This window comes from Ambystoma mexicanum, chromosome 3q, assembly GCF_040938575.1.
Source record: "Ambystoma mexicanum isolate Mex_15411 chromosome 3q, UKY_AmexF1_1, whole genome shotgun sequence".
Classification (NCBI taxonomy): domain Eukaryota; kingdom Metazoa; phylum Chordata; class Amphibia; order Caudata; family Ambystomatidae; genus Ambystoma; species Ambystoma mexicanum.
In genome coordinates, this window is record NC_090926.1 from 143,290,718 (window position 1) to 143,304,901 (window position 14,184).

The window sequence follows — 14,184 nt, forward strand, 5'->3', positions numbered from 1 at the left end:
GGTGGTTTACTGCAGTTGTAATGAACTGGGTGTCTGGCCCTTGGTCTTTCCAGGAACTGAAAGCCAACTGTACTTGTATGAGTTGTGATTACGTTCTGTACTTTCCACCCGTTGTCTTTCCTCTGTCCTCTCTGCATTCAAAGCCGGCCTCTAAGATGGTGGGATTTTTCCAGAGGAAGAGAGGAACCGCCTATGCATAGCCAGAACCTAACAATAAAAATAAGAGAGTAAGACCTTGGCTTTTCTTTCCCTTAGGTGAAACTATTGTGTTAGACTCTCCAGGCGCACCAGCTAACGAGCACCGATGGCATGAGATGCCACAATATGGTGCAGCTTTATCAATGAGATAGCAACCGCAGTGCTGGCTGGGAAGCAACAGGTCTTTTATCAAGAGGAGCTTCAATGATGCAGGTTCTCAAGTAAGCAAACTATTGGCCTTGCAATTCCGTGTCCAGTCAGAATACAGAAGGGTCTAAGGAGAAGAAATGATGTAGCAGATGCAATTATGAATCTCCATCATAGCCTTTGGTTAAATCCCTGGGTTTTTTACAATCCCTCCCGGATCACATTCAAACACTATGTTGTGCAGGGAAAAAACAGATGGTCATTCTCTTACCGCCACTTTTTTGGGCAGTAACGGAATTACCGCTGTTTTTACCCCACCACCAAGATGTAGGTTTGACCTTAAAGTGGAGAATTTTCCTACAGCATCATGATGGAGGTAAATCTGCCAATTTAAGTCCAAATCTCAGCAGAATTGCCACTGGTGGTAATTCCGCCAAAATCCCCAGGAGTTGTATGGACTCTGAAAACGTGGATTTACACTGCCATATCATCATTTGTAATCCATTGGTAACCAAGTGGTGGTAATGGTAAGCGAGTTTGGTGGTCATTCTTGAGCGGATTTACCTCTGGATTACTGCCAAACTTGTAATGAGGCCCGTGTGGAAGAAGTCCCAAACAGCAGGGTACCAAATGAGTTTCCTCCAGAAGATCCAGCCCTCCCAGCATTCAGTTTCAAAGCCACAACTGAGGCCTTCATCCCTCTGCAGACTGACAGGGGAAACACACTCCTCAGTGTGCTGTGACAACACCTTGGCCCCCTGAAGACAGTGTTCCATGCAGCCGACAAACAGAGGAAGTTCTATCCCATTACTGCCATCCCCTTTCACTTCTGTTGTTAGATTTATTTTGGATCCAGCACTGTTGTGGGGTTCTGTAAAGCTAATCTAGTGGACCTACACGTTATTCTTTTTACACTTGATCTAGCAAAACTCTCAACTGGTGATAAAGCTGAGCAGTAAGGCTTAGATTTAGGAGATTAGGATTTTGGTGGCAGATAGTTAATAACAATAGAGATTAGAATGGCTGCATATAAGTATATACACATATACTATTTATTATCACACACGCATTAAAGTCAAACACACTACAAACTAAGGAAAGTAAAATATACAAATATACCAACACCGTTTAGTAACCCAACATTTAATAGGCATATGCACTGTTACAGCATTTAAAGCAGGGAAGACAATATTATCACAAAACGTGCAGGTCTCATAACTGTGTAAAATGCCCATAACACTTTCAGGATTACCTCAGGGGTTTAGCCCTATCCTAGCCAATGCCCGGGTCTATTGCAGGTAAGTAATCCTATCTGAACAGGAATATATAGGGCAGGTCAAACACATGGCTATGGCTTGACTGGCTCAATAGACTTGAAGTGGCTTGAAAATCAGTTTGAAAGTCAACGTTTGCAGTGTTACAGTACAATTGGACTAGAAAGTAAGTATTAAAAAAGCAAAGTTTCCTATAAGGAACAGGCAGACTACCAGTCCTTAGTGTCTAAGAGGACCCCAAAACGAAACTCCTTTACACGGGAACCACTACTTAGGTAGGGCAAGGCTAGCTGCAGGTAGACTTCACATCCAAATACATTTAAATCACAACAGGGGACAAAATGAAATATAAGCAATCTAGCCGCAAAACCAACACCCCTCATGACAGGGGATCCTTGGGGACATATGGGCTTACTGTTAGACTCTGCAGCAGTAGGTTCCTGGTTGCACGTTTGGGGATCCTTCTGATGGTTAAATCAGACAACAGTAGAAACCAATGGATGTGGAGAATATGGCTGGAAGTTGACTCCCAGAAGGCAGTAGGACGCATTAGAAAGAGGCAGATGGCAGCAGCAGCCCTGGCCATAGACAAGAGTCGGCAGAAAAAACAAAATCAGACCCTTCCCCAGTGCTTTAAGTGGTCCGGGGCCCTGCTGGGGCCCTCTGATCCCACCACTTGACGGCGGGTCATTGTCCCGCCACGGCCGCAGCCGCGACGGGAGATGAGCCTGCCGTCATCAAGTCAGGCAGCTGTGACTGACAGAAGTGCAGGGCAGTCACAGCTTCGCTCAAACTAGCTCACATGAAGCTGTGACTGAACTGCACTTCTTAAAGTCACGGCTCAGGAAATGCACAGTGTCCCACCCACCATTAACACCCCTTTGTCTCCACTCCCTGTTGTGCTATTTACAGCGTAGGGCTGAGAGTACCAGGCACAACAGGAGTGGAGACAAAAGATTGTTAATGGTTGACACATTAACCCCATGACAGGACTCAAAAGGTGCCCAGCCTTCTATGCCACAGCTTGGTTTTGGAAGAAAAAAGAGCGACAGACACCTGGGAAGCTGGATAACCAGGTGGGCATCCGGATGCTCGGCAGGAGAGGCACCCAACACTGGGGGCAGTGACCAATGTCAGAATAAGTAGAGGCGAGAGGGGCAGGTGAGGGAATGCAGGGAGGCAGGAGGCCTTCTCAGGGGGCAGAGGAAGAGTTTACTCAAGTGAGAGGAGGAGGGGCAAAGGAGGAAGGAAAGGAAAGGGAAGGGAAGGGAAGGGAAGGGAAGGGAGGGAGGGAAGAAAGAAAGAAAGAAAGAAAGAAAGAAAGAAAGAAAGAAAGAAAGAAAGAAAGAAAGAAAGAAAGAAAGAAAGAAAGAAAGAAAGAAAGAAAGAAAGAAAGAAAGGGAGGGAGGGAGGGAGGGAGGGAGGGAGGGAGGAAGGAAGGAAGGAAGGAAGGAAGGAAGGAAGGAAGGAAGGAAGGAAGGAAGGAAGGAAGGAAGGAAGGAAGGAAGGAAGGAAGGAAGGAAGGAAGGAAGGAAGGAAGGAAGGAAGGAAGGAAGGAAGGAAGGAAGGAAGGAAGGAAGGAAGGAAGGAAGGAAGGAAGGAAGGAAGGAAGGAAGGAAGGAAGGAAGGAAGGAAGGAAGGAAGGAAGGAAGGAAGGAAGGAAGGAAGGAAGGAAGTTATTTTAGGGGCCACTATAGCATTTGCATAAACAGAACAGATCTGAGAACGGACTCAGAAGTGTTTAACAACTTTGGCCTATCAGTGGAACCCAAACACACAAACCACCTCTGCCCTGCTCCTCCCCTGCTCCCACCCTCTCTTCCTCACATAGTCATAACCATCTCGTATTTCTTACACAACACCCGCTGCGAGCAGGCATCGCGGCCTTCACTCCAGAGGATACCTCAGTGCATTTAAAAACAGAACCATTTGTAAACTTTTCTGTTTGCTTGTTGGGGTGGGGGATATGTGGGCCCCCGGTAGTGCACTTTCGTAGCCAACATCTTCCACCTGTCACCTTACCCTGTCGGCAGCAAACCCACGTTCAGGCGCTGGGCTCTGCAACCATGCCCTGGCCGCATTGGGGAATGGCAGTGGTATACAAACTTTTTTATGTCAAGCCCCTTGAGTAAAAAAGGTGTTAGTAGGCCCCTCTCCTCGAATGCAAGGACTGCTTGCATTTTATATTAAAATCAGTCAACTTTCTCCCTTTTTAAAAAGACTCACCCTCAACAGTGCAATGAACAGATTTGCCCAGGACCACACGTTTTGGTTGTACCAGCAGTGTTGCAGTATCTTATGTAGACGAGACCACCCCTGTACATTTTTACATGCTCTTCTTTCGGCCACGCCTTCAAGTTTTAGGCCACGCCCATCAGGCAAGCCATGCCCCTAAATGAGGCCCCCCCCCCTCCAATTTCTTACCCCACTTAAAGTACTGCCCTCCTCTGTTGTGAAGAATGACAGCAGCATGGTGAAGAGGCCTTTGCAGTTTCCAGAAGATCCCCACAAGGTTGGCGTCCATGCAACAATACAGTCCAGCTGCAGGAAGGTGAAGGGAAAATGCAGCAACGCTACTCTAGAGCTCCAGGGCAGCGAAGGCAGCAAGAAAGACTCGAGACTAGATTTGTCCCAACAGTTGGAGCGATGCAGGCACATCTTTCTGCTCTCCCTACTCAATAAAAAAAAGGCAGAGCTCCAAAACGTGTTGGTTGCCTGAGCTAATGCTAGTCACAGCAGGAGTTGCCTGGCCTCCCTTCTACGGCGCTCCTTGACAGGATACTTGAGACCAGTGGTCAACATTTCAAAATGGCTGCAGACCCTCTCCTTATATCCTTAATTCAGTGTAATGGTTACCCCATCACATCAGTAAGGCCATGCACCATTCAAACCAACATTGGCTGCTGGGCAACGTCACATTTGCCTAGTAACATGACATCATCCTGGCTGGAATGTGGGTTGGGAGCAGACAATACCAATGCCTCGTTTTAACCAGTTCAAGTACACAAATCACTCAGCAGGGCTTCCTTTCATGAATCCCATGAAAGTGCATGACGTAAAGTCTATTTAGACCAGCAGGCAAATGGCAGAACCAGAATGATGAGACAAAGAACAGAGGTTAAACCACAAGGAGCAGCCATTTTGACTCTTTGATCCTTAAAATGGCATTAACGCAGTAAACATAATGGGGCAGGGTAGAGTAAAAGTCAGTTCGCTACCACCCGCCTTTTCAATGACATCACAAAAGTAATTTAGGGAATAAGAGAAAGGAGGGCACAATGTGTTCCGGTAGCACTCCACTTGAAGTGGCTTGAGCTGTCATGTAAAAACAAAGGACACAAGGAAATGGGAGACTCTACCCCCTGCACTGGAAGCCTGAAGGACTATCCAATACACCCCCAACAATATGAGTTGCGCAGGTGAGTGATGATAACATGCCCTCTCACCCCAGAAAGCAGTCAGAGTCCACGTCCATAGCAGATATGGGGGCCCCGTTGAAGTCAACGGGGTGGAAGGAGATAAAAAAAGACAAATATTTCCTAACACTCGCCCCCATTCCTAAGCAGGGGCAGGAGATCTAATCTACCAATAAGGCATACATAAATAAATGAATACACGCCTAACTGAGGCGCCTGGTGTTACTTTTGATCAGGGATCTGGACTGTCCTTGTGAGAGGGAGAAGACTGACAACAAAATGGATGCTTCTCATCTTGTAAGGCGTGGTGCACTAAAACCTGATTGTAGACCCTCCTGAGCGGGCACCATCCCCAATAACAGGTTATTTGCCCTCCCAAATGTTCTCAGTAGAGAGACTCTCATACTTTTGGCAAATGCTATTAAACCAATTTAGACTTATAGCAAGTGTTTCATCAGTGATGCAATTTCCTGTGATGTTATCAGGGTCAAAGGTCATGTGAATTCAATGTCTGCGATGGCAGTGTGCCCAAAGCTCAAGCAATATGTGGTCTCATTATTTGTGTAATGCTCGTCTGCCACCCCTGGCCTTTTCTTGAGCCCATTCAATCAGCTCTGGTTGTCAACTTGGCCTCTACAGATGGACCTACCTGTCTTAGTGTCACTCTGCACCTACCTTTCCAGTAGCATCGGTTCCTTTCTGGACAACCTCCTCCATGATCAGCCGAAAGGCGTCCTTTAAGAACTGGTCTGCGCCGTGCTTCCGGGGAGAGGGCGGTGGAATGGGGCCTTCTTCCACAGCACTGCCCTGGACGCCGCTGTGTGCTGCCAAGTGAGAATCCGCACCCCTGCCGGCCCCAAGCACAGCCTCCTGTAGGCCTACATGTGAGGAAGGAGATGCACATGTGATTATGGCATGTCACCAGCGCAGGGGCCGTATTCGCTCAGATGCATGCTGCATGGCCAGGAGCAGTGCAAGATTCCCTCAGACACAGAACAGATCCGGCGAAGCAGCAGTGCAAGCCTTGAACTGGGACACTATGACTGGCAAAGGCTGTATGCTGCTGTGCACTCAATGTCCAAGAACAGACTTCTGCCTAAACCATCCAGTGTACTCTTTCAAGGAGTGTTCGGGTGCAGAGGAGGGATAACTGCCCTGACACGAAGCAGTGAAAATACACATGTAAAGAAAAGAGCCCAATCGATGAGCCCTCCCGCGCCCTGCACAGCCCTCCTGCTCCAGCATAGCCCTCCCGTCCCCTGCATAGCCCTCCCACCCGCTGCATAGCCCTCCCGCGCCCTGCACAGCCCTCCCACCCCTGGATAGCCTTCCCGCCCGTTGCATAGCCTTCCCGCCCCTTGCATAGCCCTCCCGCCCCCTGCATAGCCCTCCCACATTGCATGGTCGTCCCACCCTCTGCATAGCCCTCCCTCCTCCCCCTGCATAGCCCACCCACCCCTGCATAGCCCTCCTACCCTCTGTATAGCCATCCCACCCCTGCATAGCCCTCCCGCCTCTGCATAGCCCTATCGGCCTCTGCATAGCCCTCCTGCCCCGGCATAGCCCTACCACCCCTGCATAGCCATCCCGGCAGCCCTCCCGCCCCCTGCATAGCCCTCCCATACCCTGCATAGCCCTACCACCCTGCATAGCCCACCTGCCCCCTGCATAGCCCTCTTGCCCCCTGCATAGCCCTCCTGCCCCTGCACAGCCCTCCCGCCCCCTGCATAGCCCTCCTGCCCCCTACTTAGCCGTCCTGCCCCCTGCACAGCCCTCCTGCCCCCTGCACAGCCCTCCCGCCCCCTGCATAGCCCTCCCTCCACCTGCATAGCCCTCCCGCACTGCATGGCCCTCCCACCCTCTGCATAGCCCTCCCTGCTCCACCTGCATAGCCCTCCTGCCGCCTGCATAGCCCTCCCGGCCCTGCATAGCCCTCCCGCCCTCTGCATAGCCCTCCCACCCTCTGCAAAGCCCTCTTGCCCCAGCACAGTCCTCCTGCCCCCTGCATAGCCGTCCTGCCTCCTGCATAGCCCTCACGCCCCTGCATAGCCCTCCCACATTGCATGGTCGTCCCACCCTCTGCATAGCCCTCCCTCCTCCCCCTGCATAGCCCTCCCACCCCTGCATAGCCCTCCTACCCTCTGTATAGCCATCCCACCCCTGCATAGCCCTCCCGCCCTCTGCATAGCCCTCCCACCCTCTGCATAGCCCTATCGGCCTCTGCATAGCCCTCCTGCCCCGGCATAGCCCTACCACCCCTGCATAGCCATTCCGGCCCCTGCATAGCCGTCCCGCCTCCTGCACAGCCCTCCCGCCCCCTGCATAGCCCTCCCATACCCTGCATAGCCCTACCACCCTGCATAGCCCACCTGCCCCCTGCATAGCCCTCTTGCCCCCTGCATAGCCCTCCTGCCCCTGCACAGCCCTCCCGCCCCCTGCATAGCCCTCCTGCCCCCTACTTAGCCGTCCTGCCCCCTGCACAGCCCTCCTGCCCCCTGCACAGCCCTCCCGCCCCCTGCATAGCCCTCCCTCCACCTGCATAGCCCTCCCGCACTGCATGGCCCTCCCACCCTCTGCATAGCCCTCCCTGCTCCACCTGCATAGCCCTCCTGCCGCCTGCATAGCCCTCCCGCCCTCTGCATAGCCCTCCCACCCTCTGCAAAGCCCTCTTGCCCCAGCACAGTCCTCCTGCCCCCTGCATAGCCGTCCTGCCTCCTGCATAGCCCTCACGCCCCCTGCATAGCCCTCCCACCCCCTGCATAGCCCTACCGCCCCTGCATAGCCCTCCTGCCCCTGCAAAGCCCTCTCGCCCCCTGCATAGCGCTCCTGCCCCTGCACAGCCCTCCCGCCCCACCCCCTACATAGCCGTCCTGCCCCCTGCACAGCCCTCCCGCCCCCTGCATAGCCCTTCCGCCACCTGCAAAGCGGTCCCACCCTCTGCACAGCCCTCCCACCCCCCGCATAGCCCTCCCACTCCCTGCACACCATAAGGCCAGATAACTGGTTCAAGAAATTATTTAAATGTATCAAACAGTATTTCACAACACCAAAGTACTTATCATGTTCTCCAGATAAAATAACATGTTGCTATTTAATGAATTAATATTCCAATTATAGAACATCCAGTACAAAGATGTAAAGGCTGTTACACATTGCCAGCAGCATTATAGGAAAGGTTCTTCTTTTGGGTGCTCATGATTAATCTTCTGAGAGGCAAACGTTTTTTGTCCTGTGCATTTTCTTCAATCGGGAAAGACCAATTTCCTTTTTCTCTCTACCCCCTAGGTAGATTGTGTACCTTAAGAGAGGACAGCATGTACTTGCCCGCTTAATGTCTAGGATAGCACAGGTAAGATTTTTACTCCAGTGGCTGCATTTTTTACCTTTTCCTGACCACTTCAAACTTATTAGAATGTCCTCCTCTTCGTTTTTTTGAACTAGGACACTAAGGCATCCATGCTCACCTGTCCATTAGCCCTGGATTAGAAGGTTACATCTGAATAAAGTCTAATCTATTTAAGGGAGGCATTTTTTACACACCCTGATACTAATCCTTAGGATCCAGTACAGTACAATGACTTGCTCTCTGCACCAAACTGTACCATTGTCTAAGCAGATATATATTACATCTATAGGTTTCCTGTGATGAGGAATAGGTCATCTGAATTGGATACTTACCACCGCCGAAATTGCAGCATTATTAATAACCTGGGGGCACCAATGTGAGGTAGGAGACTGTACTATTGGTGACCATATAAAAATCATAGTGGAATTTCCAATAAGATACTCACATTATATTATTTTAATGTTGTCATTTTTTAGAAATATCCAGGAAGAACTAAATAATTCAAAGGATCTAAAAACTTTTGATGAACTGATGTATACTATGAAAATCACAAGCATTCACTCCTGATGAAGGGATATTATCTCCCGAAACGAGTTCCGCTGTAATTGTGGCAAACATCACAGAGACTGTTAGTTACTTGTTTTTCACAATATGAAGTTAATAGGTTGAATACATGTACAAATAGAAATGTATGGTGTTATAAAAATTGTCTGAGCTTTGAGGTTATTAGCACTTGCAAAATAAAAAATCGATTTATCTCTGAGCAACATTTATTTGAAATTAGTGGAATTGAGGACTTTTAAACATATGTAAACATTATACTTACCTTTAACCCATTGGTGAAATGTCTGTTTACCTATGCAAATTGAAATATTTCTAACTCATTTACTTACCTTGTTATGAATATTCACACTGAGAAAGCTTCAGCTATTGTCTGTCTCAGGACAGTAACCCCGAGTGTGCAGGCGGCGCGAGGATTCCACAAATTGTGAATACCTTTTTTTCTCTGTTTTCTTCTCTGTTTTCTTCAAACTCACAACCTAGTGTCAGGGTTGTGTATTCTCCTCTGCACCTTGTTACCTGACTAAAATCCTTAAAAAGGTGTCTTTCTATACCCATTTAGGTGTGCATGTGTTTTTACTTCTTTCCCTCATATGTATTTCCATTTTCTGTGAGTGTGTGACACATCAACACAAATTGCACCCACCTAGTTAGTCAATTTGGAGAATATGTCCTTCTCCAAAATAAACGCAATTACCGACAAACATGCAACGACTTTTGCATTTAATGAAGAAGAAGCAACACGTTATCTAGGCCTAATTAAACATTGAAACTACTACCCCAGCAGCTACCAATCAGGAACAAATTATATTTCGACTAGAGAAACTAATACGCAGAGACATTTCCCAGAAGCTATATGCTACCATCATAGCTCAGTACTACCGGGCACAAAGAATACCAATGGGCCTGAGGGTATACCTGAAACCTACCTTATGTAAAGAAGTCCCTGACTTTGAGAAAAAGTGGGAGCAGATACTAAAGAAATGCTCATTGGACCTAATACTACTGATGATAGAAGAACTTTCTAAATCGGTAACTAAATTGGACAATGAAATCTGTGAATTGAGTGAAACACTAAGCACCTTTAAGACCAGCGAGGAGTTAAAAACTATACTGGATGACATCAATACATCGCTTGAACAAAACAAAAAGGAGATTGAACAAAGAAAGAAAGGTCCGTAAATTCAGGAGAGATACTCTTGACTATTCACAAGATATAGTGTACTCGTGGCAGGAATTCTACCAATCTAATAGACCAACTCGCCCGAACAGACCACCTACAGGAGAACCAAGACAAGATACCAGTGATAAGAGTAGTGACATCCCCTCAAGTAACGAAGACACTAGAGGAAGAACTAACACTGCAGGGGAATTTTCCACAACACTGAATACAAGAAGCGATAATTTCCATAATTCATAAACAGCTACAACCTCTACAGCAGCACCGCAAGCTTTTTTAGACGGAAGACCACACGAAGAGGGTCCAAGAAATCTAAGGTCAAAGAAAAAAACAAACAACACCTAGTGGTTAACTTATCTTCAAAACAACTATCTAACAACCAGCTGGAAGTACTGAATTTGGGTCTTTCCTTTACTCCTACACAAAATACAACACACTTGGAGGAACATGTTAACTTACACAGACTCATGAGAAAGATGAGACTCGAGGTTTTCTTTGATATACAACATCCAATAAATATTCCTCCTCTGACAGAATACCTTGAAATTTAACCAAAGAGTACTTTTAACCCCCCCATCCAAAACACTACTCTAAAACCTTTTGAAACCCAGATGCTAAACCAACTAAAAAAATGGATTACTGTAAAGTGAATAAGTACAATATACAAAAACACCAGAGCAAAATAATTAGAGAGTTGGCTGACGACAGTACATTGACACTGAAGCCCACTGACAAAGGGGGAGCGATAGTAATCATGGACACTTCCTTTTATAACTCTCAATGCTTACTACTTCTGGATGACAAAGATACTTATATCCCTATTGATGAGGACCATACTTCAAGAATATCCACAATGATCCAAAAAGTACTGGAGAAAGCAGTGAACAAAGGTTGGATAACAGAAAAAAACAGGAAATTTCTCAACAAAGCCAATCCCATCACACCAGTATTCTATGGTCTCCCAAAGATCCACAAGCAATTGGTCCAACCACCGTTACCAATAGTTGCAGGAACAGATAGCCTATTTCATTGACTTGCAATTTATGTTGACCAGATACTGCAACCTATAGTACAAAAGACCAGTACTTACTTACATGACACTACCTACTTTTTGAACATCATACAAAATCTACAGGAGCTGCATAACAATGACTTGTTCGTAACATTTGATGTACAGAGCCTGTATACTTCCATCCCTCATGATAAATGATTAGAAGCATTCGAATGGGCACTTTTACAAGAACAAGACTGCAAAGCTGAACGAACATTCATACTGGAACGGGCTACCATTATCCTACACAATACCCTTTTCAGGTTTAACAGCCAATTCTACCTATAAGCCTCCGGTACCTCAATGGGTTCTGTAATGGCCCCTGCCTACGCTAACTTATTCATGCATCATTTGGAAATATAGAACATAATCACACATTTAGACTGGGGTCCCAGACTAATCTGTTGGATGAGATACATCAACAATGTTTTCGTCGTTTGGATAGGGGACAAAGAGTCACTTGACAAGTTCCTACTATACATCATGTAATATTTTAATGTTGTCACTTTTTAGAAATACCCTGGAAGAACTAAAGAATTCAAAGGATCTAAGAACTTTTGATGAACTGATGTATACTATGAAAATCACAAACATTCACTCCTGATGAAGGGATATTATCTCCCGAAACGCGTTGAGTTCCGCTGTAATTGTAGCAAACATCACAGAGACTGTTAATTACTTGTTTTTCACAATATGAAGTTAATAGGGTGAATACATGTACAAATAGAAATGTATGGTGTTATAAAAATTGTCTGAGCTATGAGGTTATTAGCACTTGCAAAATAAAAAATCGATTTATCTCTGAGCAAAATTTATTTGAAATTAGTGGAATTGAGAACTTTTAAATATATGAAAACATTATACTTACCTTTAACCTATTAGTGGTCTGTTTACATATACAAATTGAAATATTGCTAACTCATTTACTTACCTTGTTATGAATATTCACACTGAGAAAGCTTCAGCTATTGTCTGTCTCAGGACAGTAACCCCGAGTGTGCAGGGGGCGCGAGGATTCCACAAATTGTGGATACCCTTTCTTCTCTATTTTCTTCTCTTCAAACTCACAACCTAGTGTCAGGGTCCTCTGCACCTTGTTACCTGACTAAAATCCTAAAAAAGGGATCTTTCTATACCCATTTAGGTGTGCATGTGTGTTTACCTCTTTCCCCTTGCTGAGCCAGCAAAGGAGCCAAGTCTGAACAGTGCAGATAGCGAGTGCACAGCGTGCCAAGGTTAGCGAGGAAAGACAGGTTTGAACCTGCATTGGAAAGGTACAGACGATAAGCAGATCCCAGATGACAGACATAATTATCTGAAGAAGCAAAGAAAAAAATGTTGCAGGAAGGTCAGGTTACCATCAGATTAAACCTGACATCAAAATGAAAATAGCTTGAACAAGTATCTAGAGGCCAAGGAGCTAATGACACCCATAGCAAAAAGGGCTAAAATCCTCATAAATTACTGAGCAGAATAATTCGAAAGACGGTCCCCACACACGTGACTTGTAGGTAGCAGAGAATGCCTATTCCTTAGAGCCAGACACGGGTAGACAGAAACCTTCATTCCCGTCCATCTCTTTGGGACGGAAGATACAGTACAATGTAAAGTTGAAAGCTTAATGTCATGGCTCGATGCCTAGGGAATCAGGGAATGGTAAGTTTAGTGGGTCATGCAGGACCTAGGGACCGTTCTCATCATCTTCAATTGTTGCTCATGTGCTGGTAACAGTCCAGACAGCCAAGGCTGAGAAGCCTATCCCTGACCAATCACTGTCCACCTTTCACGCTCACCTTAACAGTGTTGCAGACACCACTCATAACGTACCCTGATGTATATTTTTGTAGGACGTCCTAGGAGGTGTTACCTGATATCACCAGACCAATTAGATTACTAACACCATATAGAATACATACCCTCCAATACTACTCATACAATCCCATCCCACCTAGATTTGTGCAATGTATCATTTGTTTGTGACATCATATCAAAGTAAAACTCTGTGGAAAGTCTGTACCAAGATGAGAGAGAACTGGAGATCACTTTATATCTATTGCTGTCCCTGTTTCAGTTTGATATTGTTAATAAAACAACAATTCTGCCACATTACTGCACTCTTCTGTTTTTTGGGTGTTGGACGCTCCCTGCCAGTCCGCTGCACACCAGAAGGGGGGGGTGTCATCCCCAATCTTGACAATTTAAGTACTGTGAACAATTCTGCAGATACCTCACTGACACCCTGCCTACGGTTTCCTCCCGGGTGGCAGGGGAAGGAAGATGCTTCCTGATCCCAACCCTGGGGGCGGTGTACTGCGGGAGGATCACTTGGGTGGAGGCAAGGCCAGGGTACTGTGAGAAACCTTAAGGTGTCTCCCTGACTAGTCGCCGGGGATCCGTCATCCAGGTGGCCAGGACACGGCCGTCGCTATTGGATCCAGTTCCTGGGGGTGGACTAGTGAGGGAGGATCACCTGGATGGGAGGTCCTTGGCGAGTGGAAGTGGGACACCGACGGGTGAGATGCGGTATCCCTCTTTTTGTAACACCTTTTTCCCAACCTATCATGTAGGATACTCAAACACCCTGCCCCCCAACACAAACACTTTTTTGCACACCAGGAAAGACGACAGACGAACACCAAAGCCGTTTACCTGACATGTCCCAACACAAGGGTCAGGAATTGACCAGGATCACACACACCTCACAACCCTTTCCCTTCCCCACAGGGATAAAAGGTGGAGCACGAAAGTACAATATATACGCAAGGCAGACCGCATGATGGGAGAGCTACCTCAGCACGGCAGTTCAAGAGGAGGAGAAAGATGGCACAAACCGAGAGGGTGACAAGGAGAGAAGTGACCTTGCCCTTTCCGAGCCAGGCCTGTGAAACCTCTGTGGAAGGAATCGTATAGACCACGAACAATAGCTCAAGTGTATTGCAGCAGATGTCAACGGCACACAGAGCATGCCTATGCTGATAAGTAGGACCCAGGGAGAAGCCTGCTACCGTTGT

At 47.0% G+C, this 14,184-nt stretch overlaps 1 protein-coding gene across 1 annotated transcript in view; it reads right to left on the bottom strand.

Moving 5' to 3' along the window:
- Positions 1 to 14,184, bottom strand: part of CSAD (cysteine sulfinic acid decarboxylase) — a 251,637-nt gene that overhangs the window by 221,195 nt on the left and 16,258 nt on the right. The window contains exon 2 of the mRNA XM_069653337.1: positions 5,711 to 5,913. Coding sequence (XP_069509438.1) covers positions 5,711 to 5,913 — 203 coding nt within the window. The remainder of the gene's footprint in view (positions 1 to 5,710; positions 5,914 to 14,184) is intronic.